The sequence below is a fragment of the Henckelia pumila genome, chromosome 3 (genome assembly GCF_033568475.1).
Source record: "Henckelia pumila isolate YLH828 chromosome 3, ASM3356847v2, whole genome shotgun sequence".
Classification (NCBI taxonomy): Eukaryota; Viridiplantae; Streptophyta; class Magnoliopsida; order Lamiales; family Gesneriaceae; genus Henckelia; species Henckelia pumila.
Window position 1 is genome coordinate 46816167 of NC_133122.1, and position 10367 is coordinate 46826533.

At 35.6% G+C, this 10367-nt stretch overlaps 2 protein-coding genes across 3 annotated transcripts; one reads left to right on the forward strand and one right to left on the reverse strand.

Moving 5' to 3' along the window:
• The first annotated feature begins 5104 nt into the window (after window positions 1-5104).
• LOC140891371 (plasmodesmata-located protein 8) lies at window positions 5105-6966 on the forward strand. The gene is made up of 3 exons (XM_073299831.1): window positions 5105-5941; window positions 6593-6700; window positions 6816-6966. The coding sequence occupies exons 1-3, from the start codon at window positions 5170-5172 to the stop codon at window positions 6818-6820; spliced, it is 885 nt and encodes a 294-aa protein (XP_073155932.1). The 5' UTR covers window positions 5105-5169; the 3' UTR covers window positions 6821-6966.
• An 18-nt stretch (window positions 6967-6984) lies between these two features.
• On the reverse strand, window positions 6985-9813 carry LOC140891372 (uncharacterized protein At5g43822-like). 2 transcript variants are annotated; one of them, XM_073299833.1, is made up of 8 exons: window positions 9689-9813; window positions 9233-9391; window positions 8888-9006; window positions 8530-8709; window positions 8258-8314; window positions 7747-7814; window positions 7557-7631; window positions 6985-7259 (listed from the first exon to the last, which is right to left on the reverse strand). In XM_073299833.1, the coding sequence occupies exons 2-7, from the start codon at window positions 9362-9364 to the stop codon at window positions 7606-7608; spliced, it is 582 nt and encodes a 193-aa protein (XP_073155934.1). In that variant the 5' UTR covers window positions 9365-9391; window positions 9689-9813; the 3' UTR covers window positions 6985-7259; window positions 7557-7605. The 2 variants fall into 2 exon arrangements, with proteins under 2 accessions (XP_073155934.1, XP_073155933.1); XM_073299832.1 differs by lacking the exon at window positions 7557-7631.
• Between the last annotated feature and the right edge of the window lie 554 nt (window positions 9814-10367).

Here is a 10367-nt window from a genome sequence, read left to right on the forward strand (position 1 = left end):
CTCTTTGATTCACGATCTTCTATGTATCTGTCCTCTAAGAAGGTTGCATTTGTACTCACAAATACCTTCTTATCCTGAGGACTATAGAAGTAGTATCCTCTCGTTCCCTTAGGATATCCAACAAACACACATGCTTCTGATCTAGATTCCATTTTATCCATCTTTCTCTTGAGCACATACGCAGGACATCCCCATATCCGAATATGTCTTAGATTGGGTATACGCCCATTCCACATTTCTAGGGGTGTCTTAGAGACAAACTTAGAAGGAACCATGTTCAATAAGTATATTGCAGTTTGAATAGCATATCCCCAAAAAGATGTACTGAGCGTAGAGAAACCTAACATGGATCTAACCATGTCCAACAAAGTCCTATTTCTCCTTTCCGAGACACCATTTTGTTGAGGAATATATGGTGCGCTCAATTGGGATAAAATCCCATTATCTGATAAGTATGCTCTAAAGCCACTGGATAGATACTCACCACCTCGATCTGATCGAAGTGTTTTTATGCTCTTACCTAATTGTTTTTTCACTTCATTTCTGAATTCTTTGAACTTTTCAAAAGCTTCAGATTTGTGGGACATTAGGTAAACATAACCGTATCTAGAGTAGTCATCAGTGAAGGTGATGAAGTACTGAAATCCGCCTCTAGCTTGAACACTAATTGGTCCACATACATCAGTGTGCACTAATTCCAAAACTTCATTGGCTCTATGTCCTTTAGATTTAAAGGACCTCTTAGTCATTTTACCCTCCAAACAAGATTCGCATACAGGCAAGGATTCCACCTTTAAATCACTTAAAGGACCATCCTTTACCAACTTTTGAATCCTATTAAGGTTGATATGACCAAGCCTCAAATGCCACAAATAAGTTTCATTAGTGGGAGATAATTTTATTCGTTTGTTGGATTGTGTGTGATACAAAGAGCTGTCAACGGGTTTTAAGACATACAAATCATTATTCAAATGTCCTTTGCATATAGGAGCTTTATTCAAGGAAATATCAACCACCATTTGTGAAAAATGGACAAAATATCCTTGTCTAAACAATAAAGCAACAGAAATCAAATTTCTAGTAATGTCAGGAACATAATAACAATTTCTCAAAACCAAATGTTTATTATTCTGAAAATAAAGATAAACGACTCCAACAGCTCTTGCAGATACCACAGCTCCTATGCCAACTCTAAGAGTATGTTCCCCTTCATTGAGCTCCTTGGTTACTTGGAACCCCTGCAATGAATTGCATATATGATTTGTGGCTCCAGAATCTACAATCCAAGTATCAGTAGAATCAACCACTAAACAAGACTCAATAAATGATAACTCACCACCTCCTTGCTTTTTGGAAGCTAGGTATCCTTGGCAGTTCCTCTTCCAATGACCCTTCTCTCCACAATGGAAACATTTTCCTTTGGGTTTGCCATCTATTTTGACTTTCTTTGCTTTTTGCTGTGGACCCTTCTTGTTGGGCTTCTTCCTCTTATTATTTCCAAATTTACCTTTCGGTTTGGAATAGGATGGTCCAACAGAAGCAACAGCAAGTGCATCACCACTTTGAGTTTTAAGAACAATTTCAGCATTTTGAAGTTCCTTCATCAACTCAGTCAGGGACATGTTTAGCTTGTTCATATTATAGCTAACCTTGAATTGTGAGAACATCTCAGGGAGAGTCTCAAGTGCCATGTCAACCTGAGTCTCTGATTTGATTTTAGCCCCTAAAACCTCAGCCACATTGAATTGACCGATCAATGCAAGCATATGATCTCTCACGAGCATCCCAGGTTTCATGCGCATGTTCATAATGCTCCTAATGGCTGCTTGACGTGCCTGGCGTCCTTGATGCTCAAACATTTCCTGAAGGCTTTTCATGATTTTTACCGCGGTTTCCATATTCTGATGTTTTTGTTGCAACACATTTGAGATGGATCCCAAAATGTAGCAACGAGCCATCTCATCAGAACGGACCCACTTATCATAAGCCTGCATTTGTGCAGCAGTGGACTCCGCCGTAGGCACCGAGGGACTTTGTTCAGTAAGCACATATTTATGTTTCTCCGCAGTTAAGACAATCATCAAATTGCGTTTACAATCAATATACTTTTTCCCAACTAGTTGGTTGTTTGTTAAAAGCATGGACAGTGATAGTAAGTTTGAAGACATTTTTTTGAAATTAAAATAAATTAAATGAGCAACACATACAATAAATAAAATGACATGTGTTATGCAAAAAAAATGCATTAGTAGACCCAAAAACTACTTACAACACAGCAATGACCTAAAACTCCAAAATCAAATTATACTCTTCTTTAGGAAAAGTAAACACGATTTATAGCTAGGCTGGGACCCTCCCACTAAATTCAATATATCTAGCATCTCATGCAATATTAATTTTGTATTGCTTGATTTTTTGGCCATCAAAAATACATTGTTTGACTATTATATAGGAATATCTCACAATGTTATTGACTTAAGTGTATACCCTTATATTGATTATTTTTCAAGTACTTAATTAATTATGTCACCTATAGGGTGATCAAAATTAATTTTACTTTTAAAAAATTATCACCATGTCGGGTCCAATCAAGTAACCGAAACAGTGCAGCCCTCCTATAGGGAGACCAATGAAAATTGGCACGAAGCATACACAAATTCTTACTAATAGACTAATAAGGGAGACCATGGGCTCATATAAAATATACCCCTCACACTTAATATTTTTGAAAAATAATTTTGGGTTTTATCCGATTAATAATATCCTAACTATTTTAACTCATAAAATAGTTCAATTATTAATCAAAAATTCATTTTCTATACATAAAAATAGAAAATAAATAAAATTTTGAGTTTTGTTTGATTAATAATATCCTAACTATTTTAACTCATAAAATAGTTCAATTATTAATCAAAATTTATTTTCTATATAAATTGAAAATAAATAAAATCTTATTTTATGCATGACAATGTAGTACCTAAAACGGTGTTTATGCAATCTACATGGCATGATAGATGAATGATATATAATGCATATAATAATTAAAGCAATAAGCAATAATTAAACAAGAACAAATTTATGGCCCATCCTAGACACAAAAAAAATACAAATAAATTAATTGAACCACAAACTGGCCCAATCTTTCAATTTAAATATTTTTGTGTCCAGCCCAGTCTTTATTTGACCCAAGACAATGACTCAAGGCCCAACAGAAAAACCATGAACCACGACCCGGTTCATGTCCACGACCCGAAAGACCCATGGACCGAACCCGTGACCCACGACCCATATTCCTTGCTTGAGCCCTAGCCATGCCGCCGCCATGTCCGACTAGCCGCCGCCGCCTTCGCCGGAAAAACACCATGAGAAGATGCCTGGATTGCTGGTACGCCACTCTCCGAAAATTCCACCGTGACATCTCCATTGCTTCGAATTCGAAGCAATGAGTCACGATTTTCCGGATGCAGCGCAGCCATGGTCGCGCCTGCTTCTTCCTGCCTGCGCATCGATGTTCAACGCATGGGAAGAAACCGCCGGACACCGGTCGAAGACTTCCCGAGGCTTAGCAATGGCTTGGCTTGATTCTTCGATCAAATCTGGAGCTTCCATGGAGGAATTCTGAAATTGCAGAACAGGCCCTCGAATTGTTGAAGAAGATGCAGCCTGGTCCCTGGTTACTTTGGACGAAATTGCAGATTGACCCTCCAGAAGTTTGAATAGTGGTAGAAAACTCCAGTTTTTGAAAATTACAATAAAAATTGCAATAAAATAAACAAGGGGAAACATGGAGTCGTAATCCACCCCCTTGGTTACATACTCGATAATTACGAAATACAATTTCACCAAATTCTAGGGCCATAAACTGTTCAAAAAATTATATTTATTCATCCAAACCATAATCACATAAATCTAACACCGCTTTAAACTAAAATATGCATACAAAATTAATTAATTTGAAATACGCAAAACACTATCAAAACCCGTGGCTCTGATACCATATGTTAGCCAAAACTGAGAAAATCGAATCACAAAAATTAATTTTATGTGATTCCAATAATCTCATAAAACAGGATCATGATTGTTTCACGTATTAAACACGAATTAATTAATTTACACACAAAGGAATTGAGATTACCCTTGAAGCGTGCTTTACGTTGTCTTGTCTGCAACAAAACTGCAATTCAACGCTTCAAACCTCCAGGCCTTCTCCGGTGTTCTCTCAAACTCAATCGTAGAAAAATTGTACATGGTATACAACTTTCTGCCAGACTACGTTATATCAAGTAGTCTAGAAAGATAAGATAATCTCAAGAATGAAATTATCTTTTTTTCATAAATTAAAAGATTATCAATCGTATCAAATCTTATCGTATCGGTAAAGTTTTAATTCAAACTTTTCATAGATAAAGATACTATAATCATATTAATTTATTCATACGAGTTCCATAAATTATAACTCATATAATTTATTTGAGTTTATATTTGAGCCACCAAAGGGACCTGATCGGACCCAATTAAAATAAGCCCCAATAAATTAATTTGATCTAATCAACTCATGATTAATCAAGATAATTTATTAATCTTATTCTACTCCACTAAAAGAACAAGATTGCACTCTTAATTTAATTGAAATTACTGAAGCATAAAATCAATAATTACATCTTTAGATTGATCGACCCAACATATCACCCCGTCGATCAACTAAAACATCTAAAATAGGATACCATGACCATGTTGCCTATATTAGATATTGCAAAGCAATCCATACTAAATATCTACAACTAAAGTTACTAAACTTCTCATAGATAGAAAACAACTAAAAAAGACTATTCAATTTTAGGTGGAATAATAATGAGCATAATTTACACAAAGATAAAAGGGTATTAACAAAGCAAGTAGACTTGAGAACACCACCAATTGGGTCACTAAAAAGCAAGAGAACCTAACCTAATTCTCAGCCAATATCCCAAATTAGAAGGAATCTTAAAATTAATAAAAAAATGTCAAATAAATAAATTTAGTTGGTCTTTTTGAAAAAAGTATTTAAAATTTATGGGTAAAATATAGAATTTATAAAGCGAGAGATAAAGTGATAAATCCTTATTGTACACTTGCTTCCACCCTTATGCTACTTGCCACACAGACAAAATAAGAAAGAAAACCCAAACAATGCTTGATCAAACCCTTCAAAGGCACTCCATTAAAACACAAATTCCACCTCTGAATCTCTTCTCCATCACCATATTGTTCTTCTTCATCATCTTCCTCACAAATAACATCCGTTCGACCAAATCCCACGCGTTCGTCTACTCCGGCTGCTCCCAAGAAAAGTTTCAACCCGACTCACCGTACCAAACGAACCTCAACTCCATGCTCTCCTCTATAACCAGCTCCTCTTACACCACCCTCTACAACTCCTTCACTCTCGGGACGGACCCCTCGGCCGTGTCGCCCCCGGAGGGCGCGGTTTATGGCCTGTACCAATGCAGAGGTGACTTGAACACGAAGGACTGCTCTGCATGCATAGCTAGTTCGATTAACCAGATAGTCTTGCTCTGTCCGCATTCGTATGGAGCAACACTCCAGCTCGACGGCTGCTTCGTTCGGTACGAGCATGTCGATTTCTTGGGAAAACCAGACACGACCCTCGTGCACAAGAAGTGTAGTGACAGGTTACTCAATGATGCCGAGTTTTTACGTAGGAGGGATGCTGTTCTTGATGATCTGAGGGGGGCAGTGGGGTTTAGGGTGAGTTCTGCGGGTTCTGTTGAAGGTTACACGCAGTGTTTCGGGGATGTGACCGGCGGAGATTGTAGTTCCTGCTTGGGGGATGCGGTGGAGCAAGTGAGGAGCCTCTGTGGATCGGCGGCGGCGGCCGATGTGTTCTTGGCGCAGTGTTATGTCCGATATTGGGAGTCTGGTTATTATAATAACCCTTCAGGTTTGTTTACTTATAAACAAGTGTAATCACCGTTTTTAGATCTTACAAACATAAACAATGTTGTATGAACACATTCAGTTCTATATTCGATATGTTACCTTTGAAGTTATAAAACTATTCCTACGAATAGATCTTTCCATTAGTGTATCTATGATAATTTTATAATTTAAAATGTAATATGTACATGTAGCATGACTCTTGCAAACAGTCTCCTAATTATAAAAAAATCAGTCTAAGAGTTTAAAAATTTGGAGAGGTGGTGTACGCATTATATATATTCTTCAAGGCTAAAGTTAGCAAACTGATTGGAGGCTGGAAATGAATTAAACTTGGTCCAAATCCTCTCTTGGAAAGTAGAGAACCCACTAGAAAAATTATTCTAAGATCCTAAAGGATCCACAGCCAATCCTTTTATAAAGTAAGAAAATAAAGTAGCACTGAACAATTGCAATTGTAACTGTTCCATCATTATGAATCTATTTATTGTAACATTTCTTTAAAAATCCTTAATTTTGTACCCTCTCAAACCATACCTCAAAATGATGGTTAATTGAATCATTTTCAAAATTATAATTAAATTATGCTTCCTTCATACAATTTAGCTAAATTTTCCCTTTTTTTTTTTGGTGACAATATGTTATACGTAAGAAGATTCTTCCAATGAGGATGATGTGGGGAAAACAGTGGCGATAATTGTAGGAGTATCGGCTGGTGTTGCGGTCTTCGTTATTCTTCTGTCATTTTGCAAAAAGGCCTTTGGTAAACAACTAAATTCCTTTTCCACCCTTTAAAACATAGCTCATTTACCTGATAAATAGCAATCACCCCCCTCTTTAATTAATCTATACGATGATTTGGTGATTTCAAAACGCAGGTTGACATATAGAGCAAAGCATCTGGTTGATTTGAAGATTCTTGTATCTTGGATTTCTTTTTTGGGTGGTGCACAAAACAATGTTCTCTATTGGGATTTAAGTGCTAAATGAAAATGTATGCATCCAAGTTCTATATAGTATATATAACTATTTTTAGCAGCCGGGGACTAAATTTTTTAAACGAAAATATACTGATAATCAACCGGTTACATTAGGACCCAAAATCTTTGTATGAACTTCACCATCTCTTTATAGTAGGACATCAAAACTTCATAAAAGCCTAGGAAATGATCTTTCAACAGCAATGAATCATGACTAACTAAGCCCTCTTACATTACCTTGAATATGAAGAAGACACACTCGGCACGCAGAGACCACGGTCATCGCTCGTCTCAATTCTCAAGAGATTTCTTCAGCAAATATGATGTCGTATATGTATTGCACTGAAACAGCAAAGTGTAGACATCAGTATGCATGCGATTTACCTAAAGATCGCTTTAAACCGTGCAAATATGTAGGATGAATAAATAAACAAGTGTGACTGGAGATAAAAGTTTTCATGACCACTGGGATATTAGAACACTGAATGAACACATAGTATTACACATTGTAACAATAATACACTTGGTAAAAGGTTAACCACTGAGCATTTTCATGAGAAACTTGCACGCCAAAAAAGAAGAAGTTATGATGCAGAAAAACCCGTAAGACACGCAAATTCCATTGAATGCAATTGTTACCGAGTGTGACTAGAGACGCCTTGTATGCTTTTTTTCGTCTTCTTTAAGTTTAAAAGCCTCTGCTTTCTTTAATATCTGATGCAAATCATATACTTTGAATCATGTGATAACCACTAACTACAATCAAATTTCAATTTACGAACATTATGGTACATTCCACCATTGGATTTGGAAGGCAACTTGAATTTACCTTCTTCTTGAGGAATATTTGGTTGATCCACCAGGAGTTGCTGAAGGGCTCCTAAATCAGCACTTGCACTGAATTGGAGACAGACAACAATGTATGAATATAAATCAGATAAGCAAATGTGAAAATGAAAAAAGTGAATGATTCTTAACAATTTAAAATTCTTAATTGAGATTCACCATTAAATTCTTATTCGAGCTTTGTTTGACAACTTCATGTAATTTGCGGATTTTTAAAGCTCAACTTGAGCATGGCCCATAGGAATAGAGAAATACATCGAAGTAAATTGAGCCCAACTCATGCATAGCTCCAGTTTTCATGCTATCAAACTTGTTCGAGATTGACTTGTTAGACACTCAAGTAGTTGATATAAGCTCAAGTTTGATAGAAAATCACAATCACGTTAAAACAATATGTTTCTAAGCTCAACTTGAGGTTTTAACAACCTTATTTCCATATGAAATTACATTATTTTGAGCCAGATGGTACCTGACAGATCTTAAAATCAATATACCTTGGTTTCAGTGCAATAGCCGGAAGTGCAGATAACACTGATAGTTTAAGAAGATACCTGCAGGAGAATATATCTAAATTTCAGTTAGAGAAATACCATGTTAGTATGTTACAGAACTCAAATACGCAAAGTAAGTTTAAAACCTCCCATTACTTATTTTAGAAGTAAGGACAGACATGATAAAAAAAATTGAAAATTTTAACATATAATCTAAAAACCACTAATTTCAATTATTATTTTTTTTAAAAGTGCAGAATTTCAAGCCCACATACTCAGATTGATACATCTCTTCAAGACGCCTAAGTCCATCTAAACAATCTTGAAGACTTGGCTTAATGCCGATCCGTTGCCTCAGCTGCTTTGCCGTTGGCTGGGAAGAGCCCGTTCCTGCCAGTTGCCGACTATCACGAACTATCTTCTCGAGCGACGATACAACGCCGCGAAATTCTTCCCTTGATTTCAATTTCCAGCAAAGAAAATAAAAACAGAACTGCCATTAATTTTAAATTCCAAAGGTCAAGGTATGCATCGAACAGCCTGTGTCCCAAAATTTTTACAAAAACTAACATGAATGGCAATCTTCAATATGCTGTCACATGAATATAGTTCCAACACCAGAACAATACTTACAAGGTGTTGTTCATCGAGAGCATGATGGTGTGCAGGGACTCCATTTGCTTCCCCAACACAGCATCTTCAATGCCCTCAACACATTTCAAGATTCCATAGTTTCCTGAATCTTGGATTACCTAAGCATTAGAGTAACAGAGTTCAAGAAAGACGATTGAAAAGGAAAACTACAAAGTAATACAAACCGAACAAAGATACATGCATTTAACAAGCTTATTAGAAGATCATTTGCTTTAATGCATTCGCCTAAATACTTTTTGTCAGAAGATCATCTGCTTGGATGCATTCACCTAAATACAAAGAAAGTAGATTCGATCACAGAAATTTAGAGTGAAAGAACTGAACCTGCACCCTCTGAATAATGGAAGCGGCATTAGAAAATTGTGAAGTCACCCGAGTTTGAAGCTCGTCCCACCGGCTCAGTTCGGACTTGATTTTCCTGAATTTCTGCTGATATTTTTTAACAATCGATTCCATCTTTTACGTGCGCTTAATCAATTGAACCTAAGAAAGTGAAAAAATATATATTTTTTTTAAGAAAAAGAATGAAAAACCGAGAATTCACAACATCGGGCGGCCGAGTGAACATTCAGTTAAAACCAAACGAACTGATCCCCTTGAAGAAATGAAAACACAAAACATTTAAACAAATAACGCACTGCATTTTAACATTCTACTGTAAAAGAAGGTATGATCAAATCGAATTTTGGACAAATTTCTGCATAGGCAAAAAAAACATATATAATAAGCATAAAAGAAGCACAACAGTACATATTTATATATCTTCATAAAGCCACTCACCTGTTGGAGATACTTCCTAAAACACCCACATGCTCATTTTCACAATAAATAAAAGGAAACTGAGGAATCGGGAAAATGTATAAAAATGGCCGACTGGAAGTCTGGAACAGAGAAGGGGAAAGGAGGGGAAGTGGAATTTTTTTTTTTTTTTTTAAAAAAAAAGATGCAAATTGGGCTAAAAATAAAGCCCTACACTGTACAAATATTGGCCCAATTTTAAAATTAGACTTTTTATTTGACCCATTTATTTCGGTCTAAGGATTTCTATTTCAAAAATCAAAACCGAACCGAATAGATTGAAAATCCATTTTTGAAGATGGATTTCAGATTTATATTGCTAATAGGGAGTGCTTGGTAGAGCTTTCACAATGTGCTTCTTAGCTTGTAGTTGTATAAAAGTGTTTTTGAGTGTTTGAGAATGTTAAATTTTGCTTTAGCTTTTACAACTTTTATCCAAATCAAGAAGCTAAAATTTGACGTTTTTTTTCTTCTGCTTTTTTTAAGGTATAAAGTTACAAGTTGACATATATATCCTTAATAAACTTATTATATTACATATGCTTTTATTTTTTTAAAAAATATTTTTAAATTTTACATTATTATTACAAACATTTTTTTAAAAATATATTTTTTAAATTTTACGTTATTATTACAAGCATTTTTTTTAAAATTTTACAAT

Excerpts from the sequence above, each read along its gene's own strand:
- LOC140891371 (XM_073299831.1), top strand. The coding sequence starts at position 5,170 with ATGCTTGATCAAACCCTTCAAAGGCACTCCATTAAAACACAAATTCCA. Across the intron at positions 5,942-6,592 it reads TTATTATAATAACCCTTCAG|ATTCTTCCAATGAGGATGAT; the intron begins GTTTGTTTACTT and ends ATACGTAAGAAG.
- LOC140891372 (XM_073299832.1), bottom strand. The coding sequence starts at position 9,364 with ATGGAATCGATTGTTAAAAAATATCAGCAGAAATTCAGGAAAATCAAG. Across the intron at positions 9,007-9,232 it reads CCATTATTCAGAGGGTGCAG|GTAATCCAAGATTCAGGAAA; the intron begins GTTCAGTTCTTT and ends TCTAATGCTTAG. Across the intron at positions 8,315-8,529 it reads GAAGAGATGTATCAATCTGA|GTATCTTCTTAAACTATCAG; the intron begins GTATGTGGGCTT and ends ATTCTCCTGCAG.